General features: G+C 32.1%; 2 protein-coding genes across 2 annotated transcripts; one reads left to right on the top strand and one right to left on the bottom strand.

The window, feature by feature from the left end:
• Positions 1 to 1803: 1803 nt before the first annotated feature.
• LOC127123586 (pectate lyase) lies at positions 1804 to 4223 on the top strand. Its single transcript, XM_051053792.1, has 3 exons — positions 1804 to 1943; positions 2284 to 3024; positions 3556 to 4223. The coding sequence occupies exons 1-3, from the start codon at positions 1831 to 1833 to the stop codon at positions 3917 to 3919; spliced, it is 1218 nt and encodes a 405-aa protein (XP_050909749.1). The 5' UTR covers positions 1804 to 1830; the 3' UTR covers positions 3920 to 4223.
• Positions 4224 to 20373: 16150 nt separating this feature from the next.
• On the bottom strand, positions 20374 to 21044 carry LOC127115551 (classical arabinogalactan protein 6). Its single transcript, XM_051047068.1, has one exon. It carries the CDS (start codon positions 20961 to 20963, stop codon positions 20541 to 20543), a length of 423 nt encoding a protein of 140 aa, XP_050903025.1. The 5' UTR covers positions 20964 to 21044; the 3' UTR covers positions 20374 to 20540.
• Between the last annotated feature and the right edge of the window lie 496 nt (positions 21045 to 21540).

The raw sequence follows: 21540 nt of genomic DNA, 5'->3' as shown, positions 1-21540 counted from the left end.
TAGGAAGGGACCATCCATAAACGACAATTTTTCAGTTTTGCTATCTATGGACTAAAGAAAAGAAACCGTATGACCATTCCAATTGACATATTTAGTACCATCAAGAATCGATTGATGTTTAACAAATCCTTCTTCCTTGGTATTATCCATCATAAACAGAAAAAATTAGATATCCTGGATTACACCTAACACAAACAGGATGTCTGCTTTAATGCCAATTGAAATTCTATTTGATTAGTAACAAGAAGTCACACAAAATGTTGAAACAATGTATGAGACAAGATGATATGAATTAATTAATGAAGATTTGAACATATATTAATAGAAGATACAATGAATTGTTAATCGAGTTTGATGTAATTGTCACCAAGTTCGGGGAATTGTAGCCCAACTAAAAGGAAATTCATTAATTATAAGTAGTCAATAGTACATAACGGTCACATCTAAATTCTCCCAATTTAATGCCTTTTTTCTAATAATACATGTGAATTTCAACTCAAGTTCCCTTTGAATCTGAGATCCCCTCACTTTCACTCAAACACTCTCCCTAAATGCTTGTAACAAACACTACAAAACACAAAAATCTAAACTCTAAGGATGCGTGAATACTCTTTTGATGTGTGTCTGCCACATGGTAAACGATTTCTTTAATGATTGTGATATATTGGCTCGTGTTAGACCATAGATAACTCACGAAGCTTAACAAATTAATTAAATAAGTTTCTTTTGTTAAAAAAATTAAAAATAGTAATACAAATATTCATTTTTTTAAAAATTAAGATAAATCCTGGTGTTGATCTTTTAAAATTAAAATTTATAAATTGTAAGTACAAACCACAAAAATCCTAAAGGATTCTTAAAAATAATTTTAATAATACTTAAAACCAATATATTTTGTAGTATTTATGTATTTGATAGCTGCATTTTTTTACCAGTGAGTTTATCATAAACAAAACGTTGGTTTAATAAAAAAAAAGCAAAAATTAGGCAAAGTGCCACCTTAAAAGTTAAAAGTCAGATTAGCACGCATACAAACCGTAATATTCTCAAGTCTTTTTACATTAAATCAAAAGTAGTTTGCTACTTATCAGGTTTTTTGCATGTGGTAATCACTGTAATAGAACATGGCACAATTTCAGGAATGAAAATATGGAGAGAAAAAAAGACATTGATGTAACTTTCACTTTATCAATTTAAACACACCAAGAAAATTTTCACACTGTAAATTAATGGGAGTTTTTTTTCATGTACTTCATCGCGTTGCTATACTTTTTTTTCAATTGAAAATCATTTTTATTTGTAAGCGAATATCATCTACACGCAGTTGCAGAGACTTCTTCAAACGAAATAGAATTATAATAAATGATAAAAAAATTTCTTAAAAAAAATTATCACCTTTATATACCCCAAACTAGATTAGAATTCAAAACCTCGAAAAGAAATCCATTATCATCTTATTCAAGTGTTTTTGAATTATTACATTTATTAATCATGTTTATCTCATACATTAAACAAAAAACACAATAGTAATAATATCACAATTTAGTGGACCATTATCATCCATCCAAAGAGGTCAACCAATTTGACTTTAAGTCCTTTGAAGTTAACATAACGGTTTCAAACTGTAACTAAATGTGAAAGTGAAACTAACTAACACTATTATCACATAAGAAAAACACTTTGGTTAACAAATCCATAAATTACGATAAAAAGTGAATGGAGCCCACATAATTGATAATATTAATCACGCCATCACTCTCGGCTTTTTCTTTCTATAAAAACACCTTTCTTTCACCTTCCAATTTCACCACAATTATCACTTTCAAAAATATGACTTCACTTTCTTGCTTCTTCATTCTTTTTGCTCTTTCTTTTCTTACTTCAAATTTTGTTTCATCCTCTGCAGTTCAAGATCCTGAACTAGTTGTACAAGATGTGCAAAGGTAATAAATAACTATAGGCATTTATTTTTTTTCTTCTTAATTATCTTATATGCAAGCATTATAGTCTATGACTTCATTAAGTGTTTATCTTGAGACTTTTTTTTTTCAAAAGTGATATTCATTACAAGTAGATGATGAAATTTATATTATTTTTTTGAAGTGACAAAGAAGTTTATATTATAAACATGGTTTAAACATATTTTGATTCTATATTGTTTATGAGTTTCAATTTTTTGTGTTTTTTGTCCTCCACTCCATTTAATCAACTAGCTAAATAATGGTAAGAAAATTGTATTAGGCATTTGAATTAATGAATTGATTTTAATTTTTGTTATTATAGGAGCATCAATGCCTCTAGGAGAAACTTGGGTTATTTATCATGTGGAACAGGCAACCCAATTGATGATTGTTGGAGATGTGATCCAAATTGGCAAAACAACAGACAAAGACTAGCAGATTGTGCAATAGGATTTGGCAAAGACGCAATCGGTGGAAAAAACGGTAAAATCTACATCGTCACTGATTCAGGTGACGATGATCCAGTAAACCCTAAACCTGGAACCCTAAGACATGCCACAATTCAAGACGAACCCTTATGGATAATTTTTCAAAGAGACATGGTAATCACACTAAAACAAGAACTCTTAGTAAACTCATACAAAACAATCGATGGGCGAGGCGCGAATGTTCACATAGCAAATGGTGGATGTGTGACAATACATTATGTTAACAACGTTATAATACATGGTATTAATGTTCATGATTGTAAACCATTAGGGAACACTGATATAAGGGATTCACCCGAACATAGTGGTTTTTGGAGAGTTTCTGATGGTGATGGAATTTCTGTGTTTAATTCTAAACATGTTTGGATTGATCATTGTTCTTTGTCTAATTGTCGTGATGGACTTATTGATGTTATTCATGGATCAACAGCTATTACTATTTCGAATAATTATATGACTCATCATGATAAGGTTATGCTTTTGGGACATAGTGATTCTTATACACAAGATAAGGACATGCAAGTTACCATTGCTTTTAATCATTTTGGTGAAGGGCTTGTCCAAAGAATGCCAAGGTATGTATTAATTTATATGATGGTACAATCTTACTTTTTTAAGAAAAAAAATTTAATGTACTTTTTTATTTATCTTAGTGGTTCAAAAAAATAAAGGCCATGCATGGTTTATAGTAAAAACTCGGAGTAATTAGACAAATTATTAAACATCACATTTCTAAGCATAATTCATCAAAATAATCTCTGATTTTTACAGTTGGCAAATACATTAAGCAAAAAAAGATATTTAAAATAATTTTTTGATTAGTTTTTGTTATAGAGATTATGAGGTAACACATTAAATAAACTTCACATTGATCATATCATAATGTAAATTTATTGAAGATAAATTATAAAGACTAATTTTCAAAAAATTATTTGTCACACAAATTTTTTTTCTTGACTTTTCATTTAAACAACTTAAATTTTATAGGAAAACTTTTTAATAGTAAACTATCATTAATGTTAGTTTTTTATGTCTAAAAAATAAATGAAAAAAATAAATATAAGAGATTATATTTGTAACACATTTCTACATATAATTATTTTCAGGTGTAGACATGGATATTTCCATGTAGTAAACAATGATTACACACATTGGGAAATGTATGCAATTGGAGGAAGTGCAAACCCTACAATCAACAGCCAAGGAAACAGATTTCTTGCACCAAACAACAGATTTAGCAAAGAAGTAACAAAACATGAAGATGCTTCAGAAAGTGAATACAATACTTGGAATTGGAGATCAGAAGGTGATTTGTTCTTAAATGGAGCATTCTTTACACAAACTGGTGCTAGTGCTTCTTCTTCTATCTATGCTAGGGCTTCAAGTCTTAGTGCAAGACCAGCTTCTCTTGTTGACTCAATTACTTCGACTTCTGGTGTGCTTAATTGTAAGAAAGGTGCGCGTTGTTGATTATTCGGTCGCTATTAAAAAAAGTTGAATTAATGAAAAAAATTTAGAGACGAAAAAAATAAAATTTATATTTGATTTTTTTCGTCTATTATTTTTTTTCAATAATTTAATTTTTTTTATAGTATGCAATTGCAAGTTTTATACATTTGGTTATTAAGTTATTTACTTTTGGGTTAAGTTAATTAATTACAACCTATGCCTTTTTCTTTTCATATATTGTGATGATTACATGACAATGTTGGTTGTATTATGGAAATGAAATGAAATGAAATGAAATGCAGTTAGTGTTGGTTATATAAAATTATTTTAGTACTTCTCAATGTGCACATTGTTTCTTTTTTTATAATTTTTATTTACTAAAATAAATATTTATTTATTCAATTGGGTAGAATAAATTTAAAATGACAAAATTGTAATGTTGTTATAATTGAAAAAGGTTTAAATCAACAATAAACAAACAAGATTTCAGAAAATAGATAATACACCAGAAATGAAAGAGTATATGTTTAGTTGGTGTTTGTACAAAATATCATTTTTAAAAACATAGTTTCAAGAATCAAAAGGTTTATTGGGAAGATAATGTCAAAGAGCCAAACAATTTTTGTATAAGGAACACATATCCTTGATGGAGTATTAGTTCTCAAACAAATTAATACTCTACTACAAAATATAGATTTTAGTAATATACTTTCATTTCGGTCATACAATCCACCGTAATAACATCTATTCATTTAGGTGCCTTTATTTTTCGTTAATCAATATAACATTTTTCACCACGGTCCATTCTAACAACTATGGTGACAGGTTAAGGAGTGACATCTTTGATTTTCAGCACCAATAATTTTTATTTTTTTGTTACAAAAAGGAAGTGAACCCTTAATTTTAATATTTATATTAAAATTAAAATGTTTTTCATCACGGTCAAGTTTTTCAAATGTGGTGAAAAATATCGTTCCTTTTTATAATGTCATGATCGTTTTTGTGTGCAATATCTAAGGGACAATCTTCGAATCCCATCACATACAGTTTAGTTTTTACAATCTGAAGGACGCTTTGTGTGCTATATCTTCACTCATTTTACTATCTTGAAAATTTTGGTTTTGAAGATCAATGTTAATATTCAAGCACATCGTTTACTTGATAAAGTGAAACTCAACATTAATCTTCAAACATAATTTTTCAATATATTGTATTAGAATCTTCAAAACCTAAACCTTATAACTTTTGATCAATGATAAGTTTAGTAAAAAGGTGAATGTCGCACGTGTTGAGCTTTTATAGACAAATCACTATAACCTTTCACCATAGATGGAAATTGTAAAGGTTATAGTAGTAACATGCATAAGATATCCCTACTTTGTTATTATCAACTGTGGTGAAAAGTGTTCCTCTTAATAAATTAAAACATAACAAGTAGTAGTTTATTTGCTTCATAATAGAATAATACCCTGGCAAAAATCCTTTAGAACATAATTGTGTGAAAATAAAGACTAATCTCCATAAACACACGAAACAAACTCCATCATATCAGGTTCGAATCAATGAGGATAAAGACGAAACTTGCAAGAAGGGTACACAAAACTCAATTCTTTGACTCTTCTTCTTCTTCATAGTTATGTTACATGAAATATTTCATCACTATTCATGTTAGAAGGTGTGTAGAGTTTTAATATTGTATGTTGTTATTTGGATTGTGATTGAATCTTATATTTTGTTGAGATATTAATAGGTTTTTGTTGTTGTTTAATGTTTTATGTTGTTGTGATTGAATGAGATTGAGATTGTTTTTGTTTTGTTGAGAATGTTATATATTGTTGTTGTAGTATTGCATTGTCACTACTACAAAATATACTTATGGTAACACAATATTCCTATGGTCATTTTGCCAACCGTAGTAATATCTCATTTTTAACGTGCATGTTTTTATTTTATTTTAATAAAACATTTTTTATCACGGTTCCTATAATAATCATGGTCGTAGAATATGAGTAACAAGCTTTGAATCTCAACATCAATATTTTTCCATTTTTCAATGAAAATAAGCGTGTGTCCCTTAATATTTATTGTTATATAAAAATTGAAACTAGAATAACTACGGTTGTTTCAATCAACCATGGTTATATTTTCCATAATTTTACTACGGTTGTTGTTTGCAACTGTTGTGAATTTTTTTCCTACAAAATTAAAATATAACAGGTTCTTATTTCGTTCATAACACACAAGGATGCCATAACGAATGAGACTATAGCGATAGCGAAATCTTCACCATCTTCATTCAATTATTGGAACAAATATTATTTCTTGGTATCTTCCTCCTCTACGAAGTACAGTACGTTACCTTTCTATGTTTGTTGTTCATTGTTCATTTCTTGGTCTCTCTCGTGTTGGTGCAAAGGTAGAATAAAAGATGAATATTCTATTAAGAATGACGGCTACAAAACATGATTAAAAGTTACAATGATTGACACCCTATTTATAAGCCTCTAACAAACTTAAATATGAATCAAATCTAATATTTAAATCTAATATCTAACAAACTTAAATATGAATCAAATCTAATATTTAAATCTAATATCTAACAAACTTAAATATGAATTAAATCTAATAATTAAATCTAATACCATCCCTTAATTCATATTCCATCAAAACTTGTAACACCAATTCCATCCCTTAATCTGAGAAATTGATCAGTCTTGATAGCTTTCGTCAGAACATCTGCCAACTGCTTCTGAGTGCTGCAGTGTACAACTTCTAACACTCCCCTCTGAACTTGATGTCTCAGAAAATGATACTTGGTCTCAATGTGCTTGCTTCTCCCATGCAACACTGGGTTTCTGGCAAGATTGATTGCAGACTTGTTGTCAATCATCAGCTTCAGAGGTTTGTTTACTTTAATCTTCAGATCCTGCAATAGATTCAGAATCCACACAGCTTGGCATGCAGTAACAGCAATCTTATAATTCTTCAGATCAAATCTCTTCAGAAGTTCTAATTCATACTTGAGCTGATGCAAAATAATACCTTTCTCAGAGTATCTGAACTCCATCCCTAGAAAGTATGTCATTTTGCCTAGATCAGTCATTTCGAATTCATTCATCAGAACTTTCTTGAACTTGGCTATCTCCTGTTCAGAACTTCCAGTCAGCAGTATATCATCAACATATAAACATACCAGAGTCATATTTCCTTCAGAAGTATGCTGAACATAGACACCGTACTCCATCTCACATTTCTGAAAGCCTTGCTTCTTGAAAAATGAATCAATCTTCTTATTCCAAGCTCTGGGCGCTTGTTTCAATCCATATAGAGCTTTGTATAATCTGTACACCATCCCTTCCTGATTCTTTTTCACAAATCCAGGAGGTTGTGACACGTAAACTTCTTCTTCTAATAGACCGTTCAGAAATGCAGATTTTACATCTAAATGCATCAGAGGCCAATTCCTGTTAGCAGCTATTGCAATCACCATTCTGATTGTTTCATGTCTTGCTACAGGTGCAAACACTTCAGAGTAATCTAGCCCAGGTTTCTGTAGAAATCCTCTGGCTACCAACCTTGCTTTATGTTTGCCAATTGAACCATCTGGCTTTAACTTCTGCTTGAAAACCCATCTGACGCTGATGGCTTTCTTGTCTGTTGGAAGTTCTGTCAGCTTCCATGTCTTGTTTCTCTCTATAGCATCAAGTTCTTCTTTCATGGCCTTCAGCCAGAGCTTCTGCTTAAGAGCCTCTTCTGTACTTATGGGTTCAGAGTCTACTAACATGGCACACTGAATAACTTCTCCTTCAGAGTCTACTTCAGTGTCTTGCAGCATATCAAATTCTGCATATCTTCTGGGGATGTTTCTGATTCTTTGTGGTCTCTGAACTTTTTCAGAGTCTTGAGCTTCAGAGTTTCTAGCTTCAGATGGTTGACTTCCTCCAGAGCTTTGACCATCTTCAGGGTCTGGCATATTCCCAGAGTCTGAATTGCCACCAGAATCTGGATTACCATCAGAGTCTGGGTCATCAGAATCTGGATCATCAGAGTCACCTTCATCTTCTGAGTCTTCTCCAGAGTCAGAATCACTATCAGAATCAGAATCAACGTCAGAGTTTACTCCAACCTCAGAAATTCTGAACTCTGACCTTTCTTCAGAGGTTCTAACATCAGAGTCAGATTGAGACTTATCCCAATTCCAAACTTCTGATTCCTTCACAATCACATCTCTGCTGAATTCAATTTTATTGGTTTCTGGACAATAGAGCTTATATGCACCTGTACTGTGGTACCCTATCAGAATCATCACTTTGCTTCTATCATCCAGCTTCTGTCTTCTGGCTTCTGGAACATGTTTATAGCAAACAGAACCAAACACCTTCAGATGACTAACACTTTGCTTATCTCCAGTCCACTTCTGTATTGGAACTATTTCCTTCAACTTCTTCGTAGGACATCGGTTGAGTACATACGTTGCGGTGGCAACAGCTTCTCCCCAGAGCTTCTGAGGAAGCTTCTTCTCCTTTAGCATGCTTCTCACCATATCAAGCAAAGTGCGGTTTCTTCTTTCAGCAAGACCATTGTGTTGAGGGGTATAAGGAGCAGTAACCTCATGCTCAATTCCATTCTCCTCACAGAACTTCTGGAACTCTTTGGAGTTATACTCACCTCCACCGTCAGTTCTAAGAATCTTCAACTTCTGACCACTCTGATTCTCAGCCTTCATTCTGAACTTCTTGAATTCATCAAACACCTCGTGTTTAAACTTAATAAGGGATACCCATGTCATTCTTGTGAATTCATCAACAAATAACACAAAGTATTTATTCCCTCCAATCGATGCTACTGGAAATGGACCACACACATCAGAATGTACAACTCCCAAGGCATGTTTTGCTCTTGGAGCAGTTTCTGACGCAAATGGCAATCGTGGTTGTTTTCCTTCCATGCAAACTTTGCATGACTTTTCAGGCTTCTTAATTGCAGGAATTCCATGTACCAACTTCTTTGAATTCAGATGTTTTAAGCTTCTGAAATTCAAATGACCAAATCTTCTGTGCCACAGCTCACTCTCCTTCTCAGCACTTGTTGCACTAAGACATTCTGAGTCTGCAGTTCTGACATTCACCTTGAATGTTCTATTCCTTCCCTGTTCTGACTCCATAATCAACTTCTGATTGCAGTCATACAACTTCAGAAGATTGTCTTTCATGGTAACTGAAAAACCTTTCTCAATTAATTGTCCCACACTCATCAGATTGCTTCTGATGCCAGGTACATACCACACGTTCTGAATCAATGCTGTTTTCCCATTGTTCAGAATCACTCTGACATTTCCCATACCTTCTGCATTAAGATATTTGTCATCAGCACATCTGATCTTTGTCCTCTTTTCAGAGTCAAAGTCAACCAGCCATTTCTTGTTTCCAGTAAGATGATTTGAACAGCCAGTGTCCATATACCACCAGTCTATCAGATCCATATCATCAGATTCAGAGGCCATCAATAGCACAGATTCGTCATCAGAACTTCTGGCTATATTTGCTTCTTCTGATTTTCTCTCCTTGTTTGACCAACAGTCTCTAGCAAAGTGACCAAACTTCTTACAACAGTAACATTGGATCTTCTTCTTGTCATACTTCTCTTTTCCCTTCTGAGCATTCTTTTGTCTATCAGAGGTTGAGCTTTCTGACTTCTGACCACCATCAGATCTTCTCCTGGCTTCTGACTGCTTCTGATACCTCCTATCAGAAGTTGCTTTCAGAGCCTGCTGCTCTACTTCCCTTTCAGAAGTTCTCTCAGTCAAACGCAACTCTTGCGCTTCTAGACTGCTCTGCAGCTCTTCAATTCTCATGGTGCTCAGATCTTTGGAATGTTCTATTGCTACCACAATGTAATCAAATTGACAGGTAAGGGATCTCAGTACCTTCTCCATGATTGTTTCTTCAGAAAGAGTTTCTCCACACGCTTTCATCTCATTAGTGATCAGAATCACTCTGGAGATGTATTCAGAAACTTTCTCATTATTCTTCATGTTGAGATTCTCATATTGCTTTCTCAAGGACTGAAGCTTCACCTTCTTCACTGATGCGTCACCACCATAACATCTAACCAGTGTGTCCCACGCAGCCTTTGCTGTCGTTGAATCTGCAATCTTCTCAAACACATTTACATCAACACATTGATGAATGAAGAACAATGCTTTCTGATCCTTCTTCCTTACTTCCTTCTGCGCGTTTTTCTGTTCATCCGTCGCATCTGCTGCTACCGGAACATAACCATCAGTGACAAGATCTAGAACATCTTGAGCACCGAACAGTACACGCATTTGGATCATCCAACGATTCCAGTTTTTACCGTCAAATACTGGAAGTTTGGTGTTCATGTTGCCGTTTCCGTTCATCTTTCTACCTTGCACAGTACACTCAGATTTCTCACACAGTGTTTCCCAACCCACAGAATTAAAATTCTGATCAGATTTTGTTCAAGATTCAACACGAATCTAAGAATCAAAACCAAACACACAAGACCTCACGTTCACTCGTGTTTCCCGTGTTTCCCAATGAATCTGAACCGGAGCTCTAGATACCAATTGTTGGTGCAAAGGTAGAATAAAAGATGAATATTCTATTAAGAATGACGGCTACAAAACATGATTAAAAGTTACAATGATTGACACCCTATTTATAAGCCTCTAACAAACTTAAATATGAATCAAATCTAATATTTAAATCTAATATCTAACAAACTTAAATATGAATCAAATCTAATATTTAAATCTAATATCTAACAAACTTAAATATGAATTAAATCTAATAATTAAATCTAATATCTCGCACGTTGTGGTGTGGTTTTACTTTATGTGGTGTGGATTTTCATTTTGTTGCAATTGGATTACTTTGTGTTTTAGGTTTATTCAAATTTTGTGATGTTTTCTTTGTTTCAAAGCTATGTGTTATTGTCATGTGTCATGTTCTGGCGTTACGATGTTTTCGTTGTGATGTTTTTGTTGTTTTCATTTTGGTGTTATAACTATATTATTGTTATGAATATGCTTTAGGCTTTATGTTTTCATTGTGAATAAATAAATGTGGTTATAAATATGCATTAGGTTTTGGTGTTATATTATTGTGACGGATATGCATATGCAAATAACCATATTAGTACGTTCTGTATGTAGCATTAGTGTATCATTCACACCAGTATTTTGATATAAATTTCAGAATTTGTTATTGATCATAGTTGAATAAAAGCTTATAGATTAGGTCTGGTGTATGAGAAATGAGTTCTTGAATTCCTTGAATTCACCGGAAAAAACTTCCCAGAAATAAGAGTGTATTTTATTGTCCTTGTGTTAATTGCGGGAATATCAAAAAATGGTAAAATAAAGAAATATTACATCACCTATGTGTGTGATATAATGTGTCAAAATTATACAACATAGACGTGGCATGGAGAAATGGATAAAAATCGAAATGTGAAGTCACAAATGGATGATGATGAAGAATATATGGATGATCGACTAGAAGATATGATTCGTGATATTGGAGAATCGTCTTATATGAAAGCCCATATTTATGAAACTTTATATAGTGATAAAGATGTGCCTTTGTAGAAGGGGGGCATAAGTTATACATGATTGTATGCTTTGTTGAAATTGTTTAATTTGAAGGCAGGAAGTGGATGGTCGGATAAAGTTTCACTGAATTACTTGATTTGTTGAAACAAATACTCCTAGAAGATAACAATTTTCTAATCGTTGTTATGAGGCCAATAAGATATTGTGTCCAATGGGTTTGAAGTATATCAAAGTACATGTATTCCCTAATGATTGCATATTATACAAGAAAGAGTATGAAAATTTGGATCAATGTCCGGAATATGGTGAATCGCACTACAAATTGAAGGATAACAATGGTGATGACAACGAAAATGTTAGTAAGAAGTGTCCTCATGCTAAAGTTTTATGGTACTTTCCAGTAATTTCAAGGTTAAAGATACTTTATACTAATGCGAATGACGCAAAGAATATCAGATGACATGTAGATGAAATAAAATATGATGGAAACATCGCCATGTAGCTAATTCTTTGCAATTGAAGAAAATTGATTCGCTGTTTCCGAATTTTGGCCTTGAGCAAAAAAATCTCAGGCTTGGGCTTTCCACGGATAGATGAACCCCTTTTGTAATACGAGTACTAATCATTCTCCGTGTCATGTTCTTCTCACGATTTACAACCTATCTTCATGGTTCAGCACGAAGCACAAGTATATGCTGTCAAGTATGTTGATTTTTGAACCAAGACAACCTGGAAACAACACATATGTTTATCTAAGTCCATTAATTGAAGATTTAAGACTTTTGTGGGAGGAAGGTATTGACGTTGATGTAGCATATTCTGGTGAAAAGTTTAAGGTATGTGCAATGTTATTTTGCACAATCAACGACTTTCCTGCATATGGTAATTTGGTTAGATACAATGTCAGAGGACATAAATCATGTCCTATATGTGAATCTAATATTTGTTTTAACCAGATTGAGTTTGAAAAAAAAAGACTGTTTACCCTGGGCATCAAAAATTTCTAAAATTCAATCATCCTTATCGTAGATTGCGGAAGACTTTTAACGAAGAGCATGAGTTTGAAATTGCTCATAAACCTTTAATTGGAGATGAAGTTTATCAATGATAAAAACACCTTATTGTTGTCTTTAGAAAGAATAAAAAATTTTCCATTAGAGAAATATTTGGAAAAAGAGATCGGTGTTCTTTGATCTTTCATATTGCTCTAGCCTCGATGTAAGATATTGTCTTGATGTGATGCATGTGGAGAAAAATGTGTTTGATAGTTTGATAGGAACACTTCTAAACATTATAGGCAATACTAAAGATAATAAGAATTTTCGTTTAGATATGGTGGAGATAGGTATACGACAACAGTTGACCCCAGAAGTTAGAGGAAACATAACTTATTTGCCTCTGACATGTCACACATTATCTAAAAAGAAAAATAAAAGTTCTTGCGAGTGTTTTCATGGTATCACAATTCCCCTAGGTTACTCGTCAAACATCAAGAAACTTGTATCAATGAAAGATCTCAAGTTAATTGGCTGAAAGTCTCATGATTATCATGTCTTGATGCAACAACTTCTATCAGCGGCTATCCGTGGCATCCTTCCAAAAAATGTAAGAGTAATTATAACTAGATTTTGATTACTATTAAATGTTATATGTAATAAAGTTCTTGATTTTAAAAATTAGATGAATTAGAAGATGTGGCTGCAATAATCTTGTGCCAATTGGAGATGTATTTTTCTCCATTATTTTTTGACATTATGGTTTACTTACTTGTTCGTCTAGTCATAGAAATCAGATTTTATGGTCCAGATTATTTAAGATGGGTGTATCCAATAGAGAGATACATGAATATATTTAAAGGATATACAAAGAATCATCACCGATCGGAAGCCTCATTCGTCGAAAGGTACATCGCTAAAGAAGCTATTGAGTTTTGTTCAAACTACTTGTCGGAAACTGAATCTATAGGAATTCCAAAGTCTCGTCATGCTGACAGATTTGGAGGTAGAGGCGCTCAAGATTTAAATGTTAAGTCAATGGTTCGGGATGTAGTTATGGAAGCACATTTCTATATAATGAATAATCTTAGTGAAATTGAACCTTACATATCTACTCACAAAACTGTTATAAGTAAAAAATATCCCTAAATGAATGAAAAATGGTTGTTGAAAGAGCATAACAAGAAATTCATAAGTTGGTTTAATAAGAGGATTTTTAATGAGGATAGTGCATCTGAGATAATTAAATAGTTGTTGTACATGACAAAATTTAGTGTGATAACTTGGATTGCATATGACATTTCTAATTTTTCCTTTTATACAAAAGCAAAAGATGATTGTAGTACAATGCAAAATAATGAGGTTATGGTTGAGGGTGAATCATGTATTTCTCTATTTCGAAAGATAAGAATCCTATTTTTGGAAATAGCGCATTTTATGGTGTCATTGAGGAAAATTTGGAGATTGATTATGTTATTTTCAAAGTGCCTTTATTTAAATACAAGTGGGTTCCAATTAATAGTGGTGTACAAGCTGATGAGTTACGATTCACACGGGTTGATCTTGGCAAGGCAACTTATATGATCGAACCATTCATCATGGCTACTCAAGAAAAACAAGTTTTGGATGTGATAGACCCTTCAGACTTATCGAGTAAATGATCAATTATTCTCCAAGGAAAATAAATTCCTCATAGTGAAGAAAATTTTGATATTCCTCTCACTCCTTCTTACGCAACACAAGTTCCTTCTTCATATGAAGAAGTTGATAAAGATGACGTGCATTTTATTCGTAACGATCATCAAGAAGACATATCGGAAAATTAACAAGTAAGTATTTTATATTCTTCATTTATAATTTATTGTAAGTTATAATTTCTAAGATTATTTACTAACAATTATTTTTATTTAAAATTATAGGTGTTTAAAGTTAAGAAACCAAGAGACAAGACACCGATATACTATTATTTGATGTAATGATGTGTAAATTATAGGTTGTTTTGTGCCATTTTTATTTTGATGTAATAGACAAATTTTGGTTATTAATGGAATTTTGTATTTGATATAATATAATTTTTGATCTAATTCAATTTACAAATGGGTGTGTTGTTGTTCCTGGTCTGATACGCTTCAGAAAAATTCAGGTTAAAAAATTAGGATTCACATGGGTTAACTTTGGTAAGATAACTTATATGATGGAACCGCCCATCATGGCATCCCAAGCAAAATAAGTGTTTTATGTCACTGACCCTTATGAAAAAAGATGGTCAATTATTCTCCAAGAAAAACACATTCCTCCTAGTGATCAAAATCATGATTTAAATTTTGATATTCCTCATACCCCTTTTTCGTTACACATGTGTCCACTTTATATGAAGAAGATGATACAGATGATGAGTATGTTATTGTTATGATCATGAAGAATGCATATGAGAAAACTAAGAAGTAATTTTTTTTATTTCTATTCATAATTTATTATTTGTTATAATTTCTAAATGTTATACACTCACAAGTATTATTATTTGAAAATATAAGTTTTTAGAGATAAAGCACCAAAATACATTTGGCCATGTTTTGCATCTTGCTTCTTTAAAAATAATGAATCTAGTGCACAATAATTTCGCATGTTGATTGTTTTCTTGTTTGGTGTAATGTTTAAAATGTATGATGTTTTGGTGCCACTTTGCTTTTGATGTAATACATATTTTTGGTTCATAATAGTTTTCAATTTGGTTTTGCTTCACAAATGTATTATTAGTTGTTTTTAATTTGTTCTAATTCACAAAAATAAATGTTATAGTAATGAGATTTTTGTAAAATAAAAAAAAAATATATTAAAAAAACAAAATATTTCATCACCATTGGATCTTTCAACCATGGTGATATGCAGCGCGCTATGCAAATTAAAAAACGCCAAAAATGGCATTGTAGGGTATCGAACCCATGACCTCTCCATTTTTCACTATGGTTGGATATTCTAATCATGGTGAATAGTAGCATGTTATTCAGTTTATAAACATGACATATAGTATGTGGTGGTAAGTAACTAACTTACTATCACACCCTTGGTTATCACGGACTATCACCCATGGTTAAATCTCTGCTCCAACCGTTGTGAATAGTAAGTATTTTTTGTAGCAGTGATAGACATAGTCAAGAGAGAATGTTTGATTCTAAAGGTAGACTTTGAAAAAGCCTACGAACGTGTTTGTTGGAACTATTTAAGATACATGTTGAAAAGGTTATGTTTTGGTTAAAAATGGTTGTTATGGATAGAGGCTTGCATTTCACTAGCAATATGTCTATCTTGGTCAATGATAGTCCAACCAATGATTTTATAGTAGGTCCTAGATTAAGGCAGGGGGTCCACTATCTCCTTCTTATTTTCAATAGGAGCTAAGTGTCTATAGAGACTTGTAAGTAAAGTGGTTAGCATAGGAGAATTTCAGGGTTTTCATGTGAATGATCATGTCGACTATCAAACTCTCCAGTTAGCATAAGACTCCATCATTGTAGGGTAATGATCTTGGCAAAATATTTGGATCATTAAATTAATAATGAGATGATTTGAATTGGTATCCGAATTGTGTGTAAATTTCTTCAAAAGTAAGATTTTTGGTATAAATGTGAAAGAAAGTTTTATGGTGGCAGCTTCGAACTTTATGTCATGCGGTTTGGACTTAATTCCCTTCAAGTTCCTTGCCATTACATGTTCGTCCGAATCCTAGGAGAAGCTCTACATGGAGGTCAACTATGGACAATTTAAGAAGGAAACTATCATCATGAATAAGGACTTATTTGTCAATAGGTGGAAGAGTAGTGTTATTGAATTCAATACTTAATAACATCCTAAGATATTTCCTTTTTTTCAAAGCACCTGTTAAGGTATTGAATGAAATCACTAAAATACAAAAAAATTATGTGGAGGCATTGAGCAGAATAAAGGAATTTCGTGGGTGAAATGGCTCAATGTTTGTAAATTAAAAAAGGAGGGAGGCTTAGGTGTAAAAAACATTGAAGAATTCAATAAAGCTTTGTTGAGCAAGTGTAAATGGAGAACTTTAATGGAACATCAACAAATATGGGTTGGGATTCTCAAGCATAAGTATGAGGATCTAAAGCTGAAAATGCTTATCAAAGAATAAAAAATGGGGAGTAGGAAGGAGTCACTATGGTAAATGGATCTTTAATCAATTGGCAGCAATTCAATGATGGAAATATAGTGGTTTTAAATAGAATTTCATGGAGGTTAGGAGAAGGAAGCAATGCAGCATTTTGGAAAAATAAATGGTTAGGCGCTCAACAGTTGATGAAAGTATACCATGATTTGTTCATTAAGTCAAATAAAACAAACATGAAATTTGAAAAAAAATGGGAAGTTGGCAAAAAGATGTATGGGAATGAAACCTTTAAATATCTAAAATCTAACATAGTAGTGGAGATTGCAGAGTAGTGGGAGGAGTTAATGATGATGACATTAGAAATTGCTCCTAGAATGAATTGTAGGGAAGATTTTTTGTGGATCTCATACTGTGTACGAGGGTTTGCAGTAAAGTCATTCTACAAATCAATAGTTAATTTAATCGAAGAAAGCGGATTGGAAGAAGGAACAATAAAGGTGTTAGAAAGACTATGGAGAACAAAAGTATCATCCAAAATACAATTATTCAGATAGAGACAACTTTTAAAAAGACTATCAACGCTATAAGAGCTTGTGAAAAGATGATTAATTCACACTGGGCATGACAAGGTGTGTATTTTCTGTTTTAAGGAGGATAAAAGTCTTCCTCAACTACTATTCTGGTGCTCGATTACTGTCCAAATTTGGACTCGAGTAGCAGAATGGTTAGACATCATCGAGCTTAAGGAAAATGTGGGATGGTGCACTTCAATCATTTTTTGAAAGAAATAAAAGGTAAAGCGAAAAAAAACAAGGAGAATATGATATGGCTTGCAAAACGTTGGCGCATTTGGCTCAAGAGGAATAATATTCTATTTAAAGAAGATATGTGAAATAAAAGGAGTTCTGACCAATGTTAAAATGTGTATGGCATGTAATATTCCTTAAATAAAGTGGTTGTAGTAATTTATTTAGACGGTCTAAAAATATGTTGAACTCAATGGTATTGAGTTAGAGTACCCCTTATACTATAATAATTAATTTTGCTTATAAAAAAAAATAATAATAATAATAAACTCACATCACCTAAATGAAAGTATAAAAGTATGTGACAAATTAAAAGTGATCGGGATAATCATGTCTATAAATATGTAACACTGATATTATAATTCATTGATAATATCTATAATTGTCGGAATTGATATCATAATTTGAAGTAAACAAACACAACAAGTTGAAAACTCAAATATTTCTACAACTAGACAACTAACAAATATAACATCACATTCAAACGATGGTAAAAATGAAATAATAGTTTGAGTGATGTGAAAATTGTTGAGAATGTATCAAGTGTGAGGAGTGTGGATAATAGTCTCATATTGGTTGGAAATATGGAGACTTGAACATTTATAAGTGAGAGAACCCATTCACCTATCACCTTAAGATTTTTGATGAATATGTGGCGTGTCACTCACAAAGGTGTTGCTCCACAAAGAAGAAGTCTCACAATGTTCAATGCTCTCTAGTGAGAAACATCCCCAACAAAAATCACTTATTTAAATAAAAAGAGTATCGAGGAAATATTAAGAGAACAAGGTGGTTAATCTACAAGTACTGTCAATTGTATCTTTTGCATCACTAAACCAACATATGTGCATCCAAACTCTTAAAAAATGCACATATAATTATAATTTTTGCATATTGCATACCCTAAAATTTTAACTTTTAGACCCCAAATTCAAAAGACTTAAATTAAAAGTCTAAAGATTAAATTAATGACCCAAAAATCTAGTCTATATGAATTAACCTGATTCAATTTTAATGTTCGAATTTAAAAGTAACCAAACCCGGCCTTTATTGATTCAGGTATCAATTTCATTTATAAAAGTTGAATCACATATTTGTAAAAAGTTGTGGTTTCACAACATTAATATCTAGATTTAAGCCATTTTTCATGGTGTTGATATTTCTTAGAGCGTGATTTTAAAAACGTGATTTAAAAATCCAACTCTCATACAAATTAAAGTTAATTCATTAAGGTAATTATGCTACTTATCCTTATACCAGGAGGAAGCTAGCTGGTGTTATTTTTTTCAATTGTTGGTTTATAAATCTAAACAATTTATTTATATTAATGCATAAATATGAATTAATTTTGTCTCCATGAATTGAAACTTAGATTAATATATTACACCAATTTAATTTGCACTTGTCAAAAAGTAAAAGATGTGTGTTCCCTTTACAATGGCAGAGAGACTCTGAGGTTTTTGTAGGTGTATTACAATTTTGGTAGTGAGGCTTTGCTCACGGTGGCGAGAAGTTCCATATGATAATTTTCGAGGGTATTTAAGGGACCAACTCACATGATATGAAATGTCTTGTTGGTGGCCCGCACAGTTGGGTTGCAGGCGGACGGTTAGGCTGATGGTGTGTTAAGGCTACTAGGAGCGTAATGCTCTCTTAGTAGTAGTAAATATGTATGACTTGAGAATCTGTTCTTTCTTCCCTTGAGGGGAAGAGTGTTTATATAGGTCTCTTGGGTCTGGGTTGAAGGAACTTATTTCCTCCCACTACTAGATCATGGGGAGGGAGGAGTCATTCCTCATTTGACCCATTCCTACAATCTGATATAACGGGACACATCATCTCCCATGTTTACTAGGCAAGTGGGAAAGAGTTTGGATGAACTAAGTCCAACCGAGTGGGCGGCTACTAAGATATGAGCAACGTCTTGGCCCATTTTTAGACGGTTGGTGGCTTCACTAGGTGCCTCACTTCTAGCCCTTTTGTTAGTCTTCCTTTCTTTTACCTAAACTATCCCTTATTAGAGTCCGATAAAATATCTCAGTGCATAATTCAATTACTACATAATAATTAAACTTCCATCTAACTAAATGCTAGTGTTAGTTGACTTACTAAGTTGGAAGAAATTGAAAGTGTTCTCTAATATTAAATATTCGTGTAGAGAACTATATGAGAATCTAAATCTCAAGAGGCTTAGTTCTCTATATTTTTCTTCTTTTTTATGTTCTTTTGATAAAAATATTTTAGTTTCATTTAACTAATTACTTGAAATTTGAACTAAATAATAATATTGTATTATGTAAAAAATATATGTTGCATTTGTATATTTTGTAGTTATTATATTTTTTATGTTCTTTTTGATAAAAAGATATATTAGTTTCATTTAACTAATTACTTTGAACTAAATAATAATTATTGTATTATTATTTCTTTATTATCGTAAAAAGTATATGTTGTATTTGTATATTTTGTAGTTATTATATTTTTTTATTTTTTCTCAAAATGTTAATGGTAATAATAACATAAAATCCACATTCTAAAGGAAAGAGTTGTTTTTTAAATTTTCAACTTGGCTGAATCAAACTAAACAAGCCTATTTATTATTGATTTGATTTTGCAAGAAAAAATTACAAAACCCAAACCAAATTAATCTGAATATTTTTATTGGTTTATATTTTGTTTATGTTTAAAAATTAATTCAAACCAACCTGTTACATTTATGTAGATATAGCTAAAACAACTTTCAATTACTCCTTTTATATTATACCAATAATTTAAGAACCATGATTTTTTTTCCATTCAAGGATCTTATTCATACTTTGATCCACATACCTAAAATTGTCTTTCTTCCTTCACATCTTAAATTGAGATTAGGTTATAATACTAAACCAAATCAATAAAACTTGGTTAATCAAAAACCACATCTTTTAAAAATCTGAAAGAACTATCACAATATGGTGCAAATATAATAAAATGGCTATTGCAACTTTTTCCTCATTATATATCTGATTTAACCTAATCATCAGTAATATTGAATCATACACTCGAAACACGTAGTGTTATATAATATTGAGTTGCTACACAAACAAATCTCAATACACCTCATCAAAAACAGCAACATCAACTATAAAAATAGCTATCTCAATTAGATGGCAAAGAAGCTGACAAGGGCGATGGTGGAAGCAGCGACAGAGAATCGAATAGCGGCGGCACCACTAACGGCCTCGTCAGCTGCCGGGGATGCCTCGGATGCCTCGGGAGCAAAGTCATCACTAGCAGGGGCAGCTCCAGGAGCGTATAGCTCAATGGGATCACTGGCTTGTGCTGGTGGAGCTGAAATATCTTGTTCGTTATCAGAAGTTGAAGGTGCAAGTGATGGAGCTAAAGGTGATGCTTTTGGAGAAGATGATGGTGCTGATGACATTGTTGGTGCTGCTTTTGGTGAAGATTTTGGTGCTGATTCTAATAAGGGTGATGATTTAGGTGATGCAGATGGGGCTACTTCAGCCATAACCATGCTGATCATGGCTACAAAAATGAGGGCTACAAAAAATAGTTGACGGGCCATTTTTTTTAAAGTTTTTATTTTGTTAATTCTTAAAATAATTACAGCTTTTCTCTGTGGAGAAAAACTGTTGTTATTACAAGAATGAACAATGAATTGCTATGAGAATGAAGAATGAAAGATGGAAATATTTATAATGAAATAATATTGAGAGAAATTAGGAAAAGGAGAGGAGGATATTGTATTTAGAAATGAATGATTACGTAATTGGTCAAAGTTTAATATATGGAAGGTGTTGATTGATTGTGTATAAATAGTTGAAAAAAATTGGATAAAAATGGAGAAGATGAGATACAAATTTAGACTTCATTTTTGTGGCTTTGGTTTGAATTGGATTCTAGTCAACCGGGATGAAGTGGTGTTGGGCTTTGATGTACATAGCTTAGGATGTTAATATTGGAAATATTGATCAACCTGTTTTTGAAATAAAATAACTAGGTTAAATAAAATAAGATAGAATTAATTACTCTATTAATACAACATAATAATTAAAATAAAATTCAAATAATACATAAATTAAATAAGATAGAATTATCAAAAATAAATAATGCAATATACTTTAACAATAAAAAGTTTGAGT

This window comes from Lathyrus oleraceus, chromosome 1 (genome assembly GCF_024323335.1).
Source record: "Lathyrus oleraceus cultivar Zhongwan6 chromosome 1, CAAS_Psat_ZW6_1.0, whole genome shotgun sequence".
NCBI classification, from domain to species: domain Eukaryota; kingdom Viridiplantae; phylum Streptophyta; class Magnoliopsida; order Fabales; family Fabaceae; genus Lathyrus; species Lathyrus oleraceus.
The sequence above is the reverse complement of the archived record's forward strand: the minus strand, read 5'-3'. Positions and strand labels throughout refer to the sequence as shown.

Coding starts and splice junctions, on each gene's coding strand:
- LOC127123586 (XM_051053792.1), top strand. CDS start 1,831: ATGACTTCACTTTCTTGCTTCTTCATTCTTTTTGCTCTTTCTTTTCTT. Junction 1,944..2,283: donor GTTGTACAAGATGTGCAAAG/GTAATAAATAAC, acceptor TTGTTATTATAG/GAGCATCAATGCCTCTAGGA. Junction 3,025..3,555: donor CTTGTCCAAAGAATGCCAAG/GTATGTATTAAT, acceptor AATTATTTTCAG/GTGTAGACATGGATATTTCC.
- LOC127115551 (XM_051047068.1), bottom strand. CDS start 20,963: ATGGCCCGTCAACTATTTTTTGTAGCCCTCATTTTTGTAGCCATGATC.